The sequence below is a fragment of the Apis dorsata genome, unplaced genomic scaffold (genome assembly GCF_000469605.1).
Source record: "Apis dorsata unplaced genomic scaffold, Apis dorsata 1.3 scaffold_65, whole genome shotgun sequence".
Lineage (NCBI taxonomy): Eukaryota > Metazoa > Arthropoda > Insecta > Hymenoptera > Apidae > Apis > Apis dorsata.
Genome location: NW_006263364.1, coordinates 193,018 through 208,021, shown reverse-complemented (window position 1 = coordinate 208,021; position 15,004 = coordinate 193,018). Strand labels below are relative to the sequence as shown.

Below are 15,004 nucleotides of genomic sequence, written 5' to 3'. Positions count from 1 at the left end.
AAAAAAAAAAAAGGAAAAAGATATTTTAAAAATGATTAGAGAATGGACATAAATAAGATTGTAAGAGTTATAATATATATACTTTTTCTTTCTCTTTCATTTCTTCAGTCGTGCATCTTTCATTCATCGAAGAAATGAGAATTTATTTTTAATACATGTGAAATATATTGTAAAGGAACGTGTATTTAAAAAAATTGTATGCAAAATAATTATAATTATTTTATCGGATTTATTTATTAAAATTTTTGTTCTTCGATTATTTTTCTAATATTAAAATGCCAAGATATTTTTTTTTTAAACTTTATATATATCCATAAAAAGTGGAAGAAGATACTAGATAGTACTTCTATATCCTACTTCTCTTCTATTGTAAGTCAGTCTTTTATATCCATGTGTACTCGATGCGAGTACATAGTTGTAGGAAAGATTACTAGAGATAGAAGTAGAGATTCAAGTATATAATTCTTCTGAAGATTGCATATTTTCCAAGAACAATACAACTATATATACAGCTATATATTGCTAGATTTAAATATTTTACGAGAATTTTACGTGAGATATTGCCGCAATATAATAAAATGTCTCATTTACATTAAATTAATCTCTCTTTCCAATAATTTTTAACTTTTTCCACTTTCATTAAGATACGAGTAATGATTATTATATACAAAGAAATATTCTTTTCATTTAAATAAAAAAAGATATAAAAAATACGAATATATATATATCCACTTATTCTTAATTTATCAAATTAATGAATACAATTAATCACTTTCAAAAATGTTTCACTCGTTAACAAAAATTTCTCTCAAACTCGGATATTGTATATCTATAAGATTCAAGTTACACGAGATTTTCATTTCGAATCATTCGGGTAATCGTTGCTAAATTATCTCTGGAATATCTGACGTTATCTCTGTATCTGGCGCGAGTAAATCATTTGCATTTGCATTTACTTCCACTCTAGTAATAATCGCTCTTATAAGCGGTGATTTCGTTATCGGATTAATATGCAGTTTGATTAAAAAAGAAACATTAAAGAACGACCGAAGAAAAGAGGAAAGATAGAACGAAGAAAAAGGTAAAGAAAAAGAAAAAGAAAAGAAAAAAAAAAGGAAAACAGGGAGAGAATGAAAGAAGATAGCGGTGTGAAAGATGACCTTAAAAGAATCTGCGTCGAAAATGAAAAATGCATTGAAACTCTTTCGTCCTCATTTACTCCGTGCTCCATTACCAGAGCATTTTCTCGTACGCCAGCATGGGGACAAGGAACCACATTTAAGCGGCGAAATATCTTTTTTTTCTTTTTTTTTATTCCGTGAAAACGGTGGCTTTACGATGGAAAAATGGGACCGCGGGAAATGAGGAAACATCGAAAGCCACCGGAAAACCTTTAACTGTGCGTTTCAATCATGCGACACAGCATGCCTTTAACTATAGTAAATCTAGGTGAAGATCGTAATTGCGTTTAAGTACAAAAACGGTTGAATATCGAGAAAAAACGGGACCAACGTTTATTCAACAACTTTTTTTTTTTAACTATAAAATATTTGATTCTGATTATTCAAGTTAAGAAGTGGTGTTTAGAAAATGAAAAAATATTGTTGGTTATTGATTTAATTATAAAGTAACTTATATTATCATTTAAAAATTATTGGTAATTGGAAATTATTTTAATTCCATATTATAAAATGTATATTGTATATCGGATTTTTCAAGAAAAAATTCTATCCAATATTATTTAAAATAGTTCTGATTTATTCTGCCTGGAAAGAATTCTAAAAATTATTGCTCATTTATTCTAAAAAAAAACACTATTTTCAAATTATCTTCTTGAAAAAGAAAAAAAAATTTAATGATGGAAAATTACCTGGTAAAATTGCAACTACCAATCTAATTATCGTATTACGTAACATATAATAAACATAATAAAACATAACGCAAAAAACTTACAAACTAAACAAAATTCATCGTTTTTTTCAGATTTATTCGTTTTTCTAAATTTTAGAATCGATAAAATAATTGAAAAATAAGAAAAATAAAAAATATTCATTTTTAATAATTTTATAATCCAAAATGGATTTATAATTTAAATTATTTTATATGGCAATTGATTAAAAACAGAGATAGAATAGAATGGAATGAAATATAATAAGATAGAAATTATAAAAAACAGAATACATAAATATAAAAAATTATAATAAAATGAAAAGAATGAAATGAATGAATGTATTGAGGTAAAAACGTAAATCAAGTCAAATTTTTTTTGCTCAAAAGTTGAAATAAAGATTATTTTATTTTCTATATTAAAAATTATATATTAAAAATAGATAAAATAAATTAATTAAAAAAAATTGCAAACAAAATTTCAACATTGGTTCTTGGACAAATTAAAATTAAAAAAAAAAAAAGAATAAGCACAATAAAGTCGAGTCGACGATCTTTCTTATTTCATATTCTATGCCCAAATGGTGGTGCACCTTCCCAGAACGAACTTTTCCATCTATTAGACGCGATTCTATTTCGTGGTAATGGGAGAAACGAGCACGTAAATTGAACTGTCACACGGAATTAACGTTAACGAGAAAATCGTTCGCAAATCCGTTTTGCGACTTACGTATTTGCAATCTCTTTGCTTTGTCTGTGCCTCCGGAGTTTTGCCTATGTTCGTTCATGCGTGATAATTTGCGCATACACAAGGTTACTCCCCCGGGATAGGTGTGCTTTGAAACGTTTTAAAAGCGAGCGCTTCCTAAGGACCGTGCTTCTTTTTTTCCCGACAAAAAGAACACACCGAAACTTGTACGGCATCGCTGGAACACCGTTAACACTTTGCGAACGAGAATTTTGATTCAACTTTATCCTCGAATGTTACGTAAAGAAGTTTGACAAAAATTTTATATGTGACAGTTAATCGCAGATTTATAATTGATTCCTTCTTTTTATCGATATTTTTTCGATTGCAACGAGAATCGTGACATAATTATAATATGATAGAACGATAATTACACAATTTTTAAAATTCTCTAGAAAACATATACATTAAGAAATCTAATTTCTAATAAAGACTCGTATTCTTTTCAATAAAAAAAAAAGATTAATTAATATCGTCATATCATAGTATGTGACATTAATGATTAAAATTTATGAGAATCTACACTTCAAAAAACAATTTTTAATCCAGAATCTGTAATAATGAATTGATAAAAAAGATAGTTATTGTGATACACTATTAGTGATTAAAAATTTAGTGAAAATCTTAAGAGGCCTAATTTCTGATCAAGAATCTATGATTGTGATGTGAAACAATAAAAAAGAGCAATTGATATAATCGTATTACGATACATGACATTAACGATTAAAATAGCCATCCAAGTAGCGAGGACAGGATATTGTGTGATATATAACGTCAGATTCGATTAATGCCGCTCGGTCGCATGGAAAGAGCGTTGGAGTCTAGTAGGCGGTTGATCGTGTAGTCCTCGAACGAAAGCAAACATTCTTGTCGAGAATGTACGTGTACGTAAGTTGTCGATCGTTACAGCCGCACAGTATAATGCACTCTAAATGAACGCATCGCGGTGCATCGATCGAGCCCTGTAAACCGTTTGACAGGTAGCACACGATGCTTAATTGGCAAGCATTTAAGAGAAATTTCATGAAACAAGTACACTGTGGTCACTACATCGATCGTGATGCGCGTTGCGCGTGACATTTGCCGCTTGTTCGCCGAGAGGGTAAAAAAATAAAAATTGTCATCGAAACTAGTCGAGAAGAAATTGTCCGAGACGATCGATTCGCGATGGTTACATGTCTGACGTGTTATTTCTGTTTTTCTCTTTTGAATCAAAAGGTACTTACTTGAACCCGGCAGACCATCAAGACGCCCAGCAGTGCGGGCACCAGCATCCCCTTCATCTTTCTTCCTTGATTGACTGTTCGTAAAACTCCTGCACGATGTGTCGTTTGGATTCCTCTCGTAATGATTCCTGGCTTAGTTCGATCTTCTACGAAGAAATGACGATGCACTGACTAACAAACGCCAGAAACGTTGCAGAACAAATTGTTATATGCAAGACACCACTCACCCGCCGTATACGAGAGCACAGCGTACTACTGTGACACTGCTGCTGGGTGGGTCGCTTTACGAGAAATCAAGATGGAGGTGAAGCGCGGCGCCGGTGCCGCTGAAACGATTCGACCAATCAAAAGCTGTCACTAGATGACCGCGCCGGAGGGTGCGTTCACATGCGCGCAATGGTCAGTCGATAATGTGGCGGGAATATCGTGATTTTAAATGATATACTTCATCGTGCTGTGTAATTGTCAACTTTTGACAGATTTTCCGGCGGAAATGTTACTTTCAACAAAACATTTGACGGCTATTCTATTCAAACTGCTAGTATTAATCAGTAAAATAGCTTTTATATAAAAAAATAATTTAAAACATATAAATAAAAATTAAAATTTATATATATATTAAATATAGGAAATTCTTTATCTAAATTAATTATATAAATTATATTTAAGATAAACAATTTGAACTATTTGTATTTAAATAAATTTTATTTAAATAATTTAATTAAATATTTAAATAAATTTTAATTAATTAAATTTATATGTTATATTATATTATAATTTAACGTTTTCATAAAAATATAAAAAAAATTAAATATAAATATTATTTATCGTTTTCAAATCATTGTTTCGATCAATATGTCAGATTATTTATTTCTTTACTTTTCTCTATTGAAAATATTGCTAAGAATTATTCAAAAACCATCGGGAAAAAAATAGCAAATAGAATGAAAATTAAAATAACAAATCGAATTATTTATATTATAATGAAGATAATTTTATATGATTAATAATATTCTAAAATGAAAACATTTAATATTATCTATATAATCATTGCTTTAACATATGTAATAAATGTTAATCGAATCGTATGTGATTACCATTCTGAATCGAAACACGATTAACAACGCATAATTGTATAAATATTCAATTAAATGATAAATTTAATTTATATTTCAAAGGTTTCACGCATTTGATATAGGCAACCAAAATATCATACGTATAGAACATACGTATAAAAAGCCTAATATCAATCGATGACAAAGTTAGGCGCGTGATTCGTTGCAATCAACTTACTTTCGAATGTTTCGATTTCCAACAAAAAATAAAATAAAATAAACCTGGCAACATATAGCATATATTCATATACGATCGAAAGAAAACATTGTCGATCGAAACAACGATTTATAGATGTACTTATCTATCATAGTCACCATTACACATCGATAATAACGGTATGAATATAAGAAGAATAATATTCCGCGCTATGACATCATTTACATTCGCCTGTAATACTTAACCATGCTGTAATACGTAATCAAGACGAGACAGAGAAGGGTTGAGGAGAGAGAGGAACGAAATCAAACGGTATACAATGCAATATCGTGAGCAGCATATTATATTAAAAACTTTTTAAGCTTGACAAATTACCTGAGACTGTATCATTACATCCGCTTAGTTTCGGTTCTCATTTTTTTACGGTTTAGAGAAACGTACACATATATCTTATCAAAAGTCTCTGAGCATTTCGTTTTGTTAACAACCGCATACCCTAGTCTGACTTTTCTATTTTTCGTCTAAGCCACCGGACCCAGGGAAATTACACATTCCGCGTGGTTTCATCTGTTTTTCTTCTTCCCCGCGCCCCTAACCTCACTGTCTCTTCTTTTATACATACCTTCATCTCTTTCTTTTTTTCAGGAAAGCATGAAAACGCACGAGCAGATAGCCTTGGCCCATACCTTTGCCCGTGTGTCGGCCACCGTACCCACTGGTTACCCTGGAAACGGTATCGATTTCAACCCTCAGCTATGCAGTAGAAACCAGCGGCACACCATGGGGGTCTCTTCATCCCGAGTTTCGACAAGACAGCCCGTTTAAACTACCCGATTACACCAACCTCCATCTCTATTACCGTCTTACATTTCGTTTCGCGTACTTCACAAATTCAGTTCTTCGAATGATATTTGAGGTTAAGGGACACCGTGAAATTAACGGCGAAATTTGGAACTATTACGAACTACTTTTTTGATTCAATGATTTCCGCTTTTGTAGAGGCTAATTCAGCGCATTTACTTATATTAATATAAAATCCTCTTTATTATACGAAAGATATATGTTTATAGAAGAATATTACATTCAATTCAGAAAAATAAATGCATTATATTGACTGATACAGAGATCTAAATATCCCAACAATGAATACAAAATATTCTGTATCTGTATATAGTAAATTTAATTAGCTTTTTAAATTTAACATAATTATTTAGAAAATAGGATAAATGTTTAATGAAAATAAAAAAGTCCTGTAAAAACAACTTCGCATTTTGCAATGTAATTTTAAATTTTAATCTTAATAATAGTACGAATTTAAAAATTAAAAGCAAGAGTATCAATTAAGAATATACGCGCGTTTTTTTTTAATTTTTTTTTTATGTTTATTATATAATTAAATTCCTTTTATTATAAACTATTATTTTACATAAAACGACAAAATTGAATTAACATCGGTCGATCGATGAACATAAAAATACCACAGAAGAGTTCATCTCTTCATGGTTTCTGTTCCTCGTGAACTTCATATAATCCGCAAACTTTATTAGCCGGTAAAGCTTTATCTAAAAGGGTAAACAAAATTTTATGCTTATAAAAGTTTAAAAAGTAGTAGTAGTTACAGAAATATCAAGCTTTGTCGTGATTTTCAAATAAAAGTTTGAAAATTATATAACGCTTTAAATATATAATACGTAAATGAATTAACATACCTATCATTTTTGGATAAGACAGATTAAGATTATTCATTATGTTCACAAATTCATTTAGTGATTTAGATAATCTTGGATTAAGAATTTTCTCCTCAGCCACTGTAGTTACCGTTCTGCCACAATAATCATGGGCTGGATATAGCTTAAAATTTTGTGGCAATGTAAAGATTTTTGTATGAATTGATTTATACAAAATCTCTGATGATCCACCCTATAATAAATAAAAATAATAAAAATTAATTTATTTTTAAATTATACTAAAAATTAATTAAATTTATATATAATAAATTAAATTATATTAGAAACAATAATATAATAATAAATTAATAATAGATTGAGAAATGATTAAACGTTCCGTTTATATTCATTTTTTATTCAAATTTTTATATGGAAAAAATTTAATACAGCTTTCGAAAAGGATAGACAATCTGTCTATTAATCTAAAAAATTCATATTAAGAAATACAAATAATAAGAAAAATAAAAATTTTAATTATAATAATTACAAGTTCCAGAAAGAAGTTTGTTTGGGGAGAATTATTTTATTTTCTCTGTAATAATGGTATGTATATTTATTATTGGCAAGATTGGGTGCATCTGTAAATACTTTAGCTTTTCATTTTAGTCATTCTATTCATTTATTAAAAAATATAATATTTTTGTAAATTTAAAAAATCAATAATTAATCAAATTCATTTGAAATAATTGGAATTTATAAATTAATGAAGTGCAATTTAATCTAGAAAATTGCTGTTATATTTTAATCTGTATTTTTGAAAATTTAATTAAATATCATCGATTGATATAATATAAATAAATTTATAAAATGAAAAAATAATACAAAAATATAATATTTTATTTAAATAAATAATGATATGACACTTTTAAAATTATTAGCTTCTAAATAAATGATGCATAATACGCAGAAGTTATCACATACAATATTGAACATACATAATTTTACGTCAGCACTTTCCGTATGAAGTATCCATCGTCGCCAGATTTTAAGATTGAACGCTCTCTACCATCCCTTGCGGTTCATAAATTAAATGTTCCGTAAAATACGATATTTAAAACGTTTATAACGTTCTTCACGATTGCGTCAATCGTGAAATATATTGAATATAAATATATATTTAATAATTATAAAATAAAATCTATAAAAACATAATAGATTCGCGTAAAATATTAGTTTCACAAATAAAATTTTTCTTTGAAATTATAGAATTCGAAAAAAAAATTCGAAGAAAAAATTTAAAAAATTTCTCTAAATTTTTTTTTATTTACAAATCATTTTAAAATAATTAATCGAAAAAATTAATTAAATAGAATAAAGAATATTTCTATATATTTTTATATTTATTTCCAATAAAATTTTTGCAATATTTTTTCCAAGTTTAAATTTATTTTAAAAAAAATTTTTATACAAACCTGGAAATCTGTTCGTCCACATCCACGTATTAAAAGTGCATCGCCAGTAAATGCAATGCCTTGTTCGTAGCAGACATAAGTAACACAACCTATTAAAATATTAATTTATCGATTATAAGCTTACATGGTATTATACTGAAAAACAAATTCATTGAAAATTTGATGTTTTAAAATGTAAAATATTAAAATGTAAGATTTAATAAATATAAATGTAATGATATAAGTTTTATCGATCAGTTCCTGTTTTTTTATCATTTCTGATGTAGTTCAATATTTTAAATGTAATAAAACTATAATAAAACTAGATAAAAATAGAAAAACACAAATAAACACAAATAAAGTAAAAATAAACTCATATATCACCAATATAAAATATCACATTGTTACAAATGAAATATACAATAGTAACATAGTAGAAAATGGCAATAATGCATCATATTGTAACATTAATAAAATAAAATAATGTTGCCAAAATATCAAAATATAAACAAATATTTTATCTATATGTTAAAAATAACAAAAAATAAAAAAAACATAATAAATTAATAATAATAAATAAATATATTTATTCAATAAAAAGATATCTATTTCTTCTAACAAATATTTATATTTTATATTATATTTATTATTAAAAATGTAATAATATAATATCAGAAACAAATTTTTCGTATTAAATTAATTAATATACTTCAATATAGATAAAATAATTACCTATAATTAATTTAATTAATAAATTGATTACAAAATATTAATTCTATGAAATGATAATATATCTAATTATTATTTTCAATTATAAGTTCATCATTAATTTATATTGTTTATTAATATTTCATTAATGTATCATTGTTATTATTATACATATCACATTATTATAATAAATCAAAAGGATCAGGTATATTTATAAACAACAATGTATGTACAACGTGTTAATATATTCATATGATGGAAAGAGAGTAAGAACGTTTTATTTCGCTCTCTTTCCTCTTATTCAACGCAAGCCTAAATTACTTATAATTTATTATAAATACATTTCAATTGATATTTTTATTAACCAATTTTTATTTTTGTTTTAGATTCTTAGAAAAGACTCTTCAAACTTGCTCCACAAATATATCAACACTCTGTATAACACATTCTTAAGCAAGTAAATACTTCTAATATAATAAAAAAAAAAAAAAAAAAGAAAGAAAAAAATATCTGACCTTCGGTATGTCCGGGTGTAGGAAGCACCTGTAAATTATGCCTGCCGAAGCATATTTGGTCATCCGGATTCAAGAGTATATCAGCCTTAGCGCCGCTGCTACGTGATATCATTGACTGGCAACCAGGTAACAAACACTTGAGCCTTCCTGTTCCGGTGATATGATCAGCGTGCATATGCGTATTTACTGCAAAAGGTATTTACCCATACGGGGAGAGGTTATCGGTCATCACAAATGCTTTTCATTGGCCGGCGGCCATCCTCCTCAAAATTCACTTTAATATTAAAATTTTACTCAGTGGGGTTCACTTCTCGCATTCAAAGCTTTTAGATATTTTCATTAATATATTCGTAACAGTTAATAATACATAACATAAATGAGAACGAGAGAGAATTATTTCGATTAAGTTTTTCAATTAAATCGTGACACGCGCTTTTTGTAAAATGCGAGAAGAAAGTTACATAACGAAAAAAAATGGCACGTAATAAGAAAATATTTATTTTTATGTAAAAATCTCGTTCAAAAGCATGAGGACAATTGGAAGATTTAATAATGTCACGTTTTCGAATTTTTATAATAAATGATTATTTATCTGTATACAGATAAATAATTATTTATTATAAAAAATATATTATATATGTATATATATATATATATATATATATAGATAATATATATACAAATAATATATATATATATATGTATGTCTGTAAAATAAAATTATTATATAGTGGAATCTTAGACTTATTAAATTTTTCGTTTATGGTCTTCATTTGCTTGATTATAATAATATCTGGAAGAAGTTATGAAATAATTAATGAATTTCTTTAAACTTCATATATTTTGTTTTTATCACGTAAGTATATTATATTCTATAAATAATCCATAAAATATCTTACCTATGCCATGAATAATAAATATATTTTTTTTTCATTTATATATACATTCATCTTATTATTTTATCATTGGAAATTTGGATAATAAACAAAGAAAACTCAGAAGCATATATGGCAGCAGACATATGAGACATCGCGCAATGAGGAGAATCAAGCCTGAAAAGCGGATTGGAGATGTAAAAATGAAAAATTATGTACAATGAAGATGCATCATAGATATATAAGCATCTAATAAATATTTAAATAATTTAATTATATATATTTTATATAATTAGAATATTTAAAGCATATTAAAATATATATAAAAAAAAAATAAGCGATCATTCATAAGCATAATTTTCAAAGCGAAATATGATTGAGAATGATGAATGTCGTCATACTTTTGAACAGAAGTGTATACGTTACGTAATATAATGTTTTATACAATTAAGCTATATCATTTTTAATTTTTATATTAATATTTATTCTTAGTTAACTGAATTTAAATATATTAATTAAATTTTAATACATTCAGATAATTCTTTATAAAAGGAAACTTAAAAATTTATATTTTCTCGTCAAAAAAATTTTTAAACCATATGCATTTTCATAAATTATTTTTATACATTGTTTTCTTCTAAGTGATTTTTTCGTAAATCGATTTTATTTTATCATAAATCGATTTACATGTAATAAAATATATACATGTAAATAAAATAATACGATATTTTAACTTTATAAAACATCGATATCACTGACCACTATTATTATCATAACGACTCTGTTTTCACTTCATAACGGTTGTATCATGTTTATAAACAACGATTAATTAAATTAGCACTAAGTCTCTCGTCCGATTAGAAAATTTAATTATCTATAAGAGTAAAATTGAATTATTTCCATGATAATCCGTTGATACATAATTACAAGATATTTACAAATTATTTAAATAAAGGTTATCATAATCGTTGGATTGAAGATATGTTCGCTATGACCATCTTATATATTTAATCTTTTTATTCAACGTATATATAATATTATATTTTAATTCCAATTATTAATTAATATATATTTGTTTAAGAAATATTTGAACAATACGTTGAATATTTTGAACAATATTCTGAATATTTTATACTTCAAAAATTATTTGGAAGCGTGAAAAGGATTGTAAAAATAAAAAGTGTTTATTATATTTCTATTAAATGTTAAAATATTTCATAAGTTATTCAGTTTCTCGTTTAATTTTCATCTAATCCCAATATGTAACTGCTTTTATGATAAAAAATAGTAATGATTTCATGCAAAAATTCCATTAAATAAAATCATTAAATACAATTGCGCTGTACAATTATATCAATAAAACTCCAATATACAATACATCAAAAACAATTTAAAACAGGAAAAACATATCATTTAATTTAACTCTTTAAATTGTTTTTTTATATCAAATAAATATCCATTAATACATAAGAGTAACATAACAATATCATTTAATTTTTCTCTTTTAAGCTTTCCTTTTTTTTTACTTCAAATTTTTATCAAAAATACATATAGCTTTGCCCAATTACATGAAATAACTTGTATGTGTATAAATTACGCTTTGACTTTTTTCAATAAGCCGATAGCCATATAATTAATGTTTTCAAGTGGACTTTTACGCTTTACTTCGAATGGAAGACTTCGAGTGGCAATTTGAACAATTAAGCGCACGGTTTCCTTAATAATACTTGCACTTCATTAAATTATTGAATTATCGATGTGTTCGCGCTCAATAGACTCCAGTTAAGAAGTTTTAATCGACGAGAACGTTTTTGACCCTATTGTATGGAATGATATATCAACGCGATACATTAAATCGGTATGGTCTACAGTTTCATCGTGCTCTTTAATTTATATTTTTTCTATGTAATCAGATTGAAACAATTGATAGTTAATTTAGTTGTTTGTTCAATATAGTTAAAACGAATCCACTGAATAATATATTTATGTGCATAGCTTTAACATTACAAATAAGATTTGATAATATTTGCGCTTTTTTCTATGTATACAAAGTTATACTGAAAATCCTGATTAAATTGAAAATAATTTAATCGATGTAGATAAATTAAAAATCATGATAAAGTTAAGATAGATTTTGGAAGAAATTTAGCTTTAAAGTATAAGATTGCCAAATTCTTGGTGGAAAATAATCATATTTCATAATATTGTAAATTTATAGCAAAATAAGTTTTAGAAAAAGTAATTTTTTTTAAAAAAATGTAATACTGAATTGTAATTATTTGAATTGACAAATAATATAAATTCTGTTGCATGCTGTTATTTTTTATTAAAATTTATTAAAACAAACTTTAAAATAGAGTATGCTTTTTTACAAAATAAAATGAAAATCTTGTTGAGAATAATTTAATAACTTCAGAAGAAATATAGAAGTTGTAATGTTAAAAGTTGAGATGTCTAATGAAAAATATATATTATACTATAATATTATAAACTTATAAAAAAATAATTTTTAAAAAAATAATTTCTTAAGATATTATTCTATATTATACTTATTTTTACACGTATTATTTTAACTAATAATAATTGAATTTAATAAGATGATAAAAATTAATATTAAATTTTAATTTCAAGAATTTATATTGTTTGTCATTTTTTATTACATCTTGTATTAAATAGATTTAATTATTAATTTATTGTTTCTTGTTTTGATATATCAACGCGGTTTTAATATGACACATTAATTTGAAATATATTAAAAAAAAAAAAGAAAATAATATGAAATAATAATTGATATGAAAAATTATTATCTAATCTTCTTTTCATATATTTTTTTATTTGTTTTAAATATAAAGAAATTTTTATTTATTGAAAATATTCTACATGTACTCATTTTCCATCGAATTTCTCAATTATAAATATTTTTTTTCATTAAACATATGAGAAATCATTTTTAAAATGAAAACATGTGATTTATTTGATAATGTTTGATTAAACTTCAACTGATTAAATTTCATTACGATTCTCTAATATTAGTACACATTCACACCAAATAAATGTAAATTCATATATGGACATAATTCAAAAGAGCATATCACAATGATTAATTAAAAGCTAATATAATCATTTACATGACAATCAAATGCAATTAGTTCGAAAATATCATTTATATCATTTTTGAATAAATGATATATATATTGAAAATTAAAAATATATAATATTAGGTTAACACATCATTTAACAGGTTTTATAAACATTTAGATAATTGTTATTTTCAAAAATAAAAATAAGTTTTATCTTAAACATGTATCGTAAGAACAGAATAATTTATGATAACAAAAATTTAAAAAGATTAAATTTTATTCTAGGTGAAAATATATTCCTTCGAATAATTTTTTTTTTGAAAATAAAATTTTTTTCGCTTGAAAAAATATATTCCACAGATTCATTTTATTTTTTAGGAAAAAAAAATCATCCTATTTCCTACGAATTTCAAATAACAGCGAATGAATGATTTCTGCACAAACGTAATTATATTCTCAACTTACTAGCATATTTTAATGTTAATCCCAATTCCTCAATAATAGTTTTATCTCGTTCTGCCCATTCAATGACCGGATCAATTAAAATCGCTGTTTTATCGTTGATATCGGCCAACAGATAAGTATATGTGCAGGATGTAGGATCGAACATCTAAGAATTTTAATTAAAATTTGTTAAAAAAAAAAAAATTAAAAAGATTTTTATATCATTAGCAAAAATATTGTTTATTACAATAAAATTAAATTAATTAAGAATTAATAAATAATGTTATTATTAAATTAATAAAGTATAATTGTTTATAATAATATACATGTTTTGATATTATATTAAATTATTGACAAGACCAAAATACATTAATTTTCTAATTTTTTACGACGAAATATTAAATGCAATATTAATTGAATGTCTAATAATTTCCAGATAAATAATCTAATGTATTTGATAAATTATAGTTGATTGATAGTTGAATATTCTATTTTATTTTTTTTTTACATTAAAAAATATTCTAACTTTCCAATATCATTAAAAATATTATTAATATTATAAAAATATTACTTATATACATATATTTTTATATCAAAATAAAATATGAATATAATAAATTTGATATAATGTATAATATTATCATTTAATATAATATGATTTATATAAATTATAAATTAATTGAATAAAAAGAAAAAAATACGCAATAAAAATTGATTTCTTAAAAATATTTATGTAATAAATCGCTAGATGTCAGTATAATTGTGATAATGAAATACATGAACAAATACATACACAGGTGTTAGAACGTTACTTGCGCAGTTATTGACTTACTTGACGAAACAAAAAATCTTTTGAAAATGGGATTGGTTCTGTTAGCGGTGCACATTTAACACAAGAATTCATAATAATTAAATTATTTTTAACAACTGAAAAATTTAGGTATTGTTGACACAATTTCTTCAACATATTCAAAATATAAACGATTATGTTATTTATGCCTAAAATAACATATCCTCACATCACAATTAATAGCACTGTAAGAACTTGATGCTTGTTAATATTAAAATAACTCAACGATAAAAACAAAAATCATTTTCTTAATTGTATTATCTTGATTAGATACTAAGTCT

General features: G+C 25.2%; 1 protein-coding gene and 1 long non-coding RNA gene across 3 annotated transcripts; one reads left to right on the top strand and one right to left on the bottom strand.

Annotated features, from left to right (window-relative positions):
• Positions 1–3,931: 3,931 nt before the first annotated feature.
• On the bottom strand, positions 3,932–15,004 carry LOC102681059 (persulfide dioxygenase ETHE1, mitochondrial). Of its 2 annotated transcripts, none has more exons than XM_006609928.2 (7): positions 14,706–15,004; positions 13,895–14,039; positions 9,475–9,660; positions 8,273–8,361; positions 6,843–7,053; positions 5,756–6,695; positions 3,932–4,187 (listed from the first exon to the last, which is right to left on the bottom strand). In XM_006609928.2, exons 1-6 carry the CDS (start codon positions 14,838–14,840, stop codon positions 6,631–6,633), a joined length of 831 nt encoding a protein of 276 aa, XP_006609991.1. In that variant the 5' UTR covers positions 14,841–15,004; the 3' UTR covers positions 3,932–4,187; positions 5,756–6,630. The 2 variants fall into 2 exon arrangements, with proteins under 2 accessions (XP_006609991.1, XP_006609992.1); XM_006609929.2 differs by lacking the exon at positions 14,706–15,004 and adding an exon at positions 14,667–14,685.
• Positions 4,930–6,208, top strand: LOC102680928. Its single transcript, XR_420919.2, has 2 exons — positions 4,930–5,445; positions 5,779–6,208. It is a non-coding gene; the product is annotated as an uncharacterized LOC102680928 (long non-coding RNA).

Bases quoted from the DNA above. Each gene is read 5' to 3' on its own strand.
- LOC102681059 (XM_006609928.2), bottom strand. From the start codon at position 14,840: ATGTTGAAGAAATTGTGTCAACAATACCTAAATTTTTCAGTTGTTAAA. The intron at 8,362-9,474 runs GTCAGATATTTT...ATATTTTAATAG, and splicing joins TACACCCGGACATACCGAAG to GTTGTGTTACTTATGTCTGC. The intron at 7,054-8,272 runs GTTTGTATAAAA...TATTTATTATAG, and splicing joins GTGGACGAACAGATTTCCAG to GGTGGATCATCAGAGATTTT.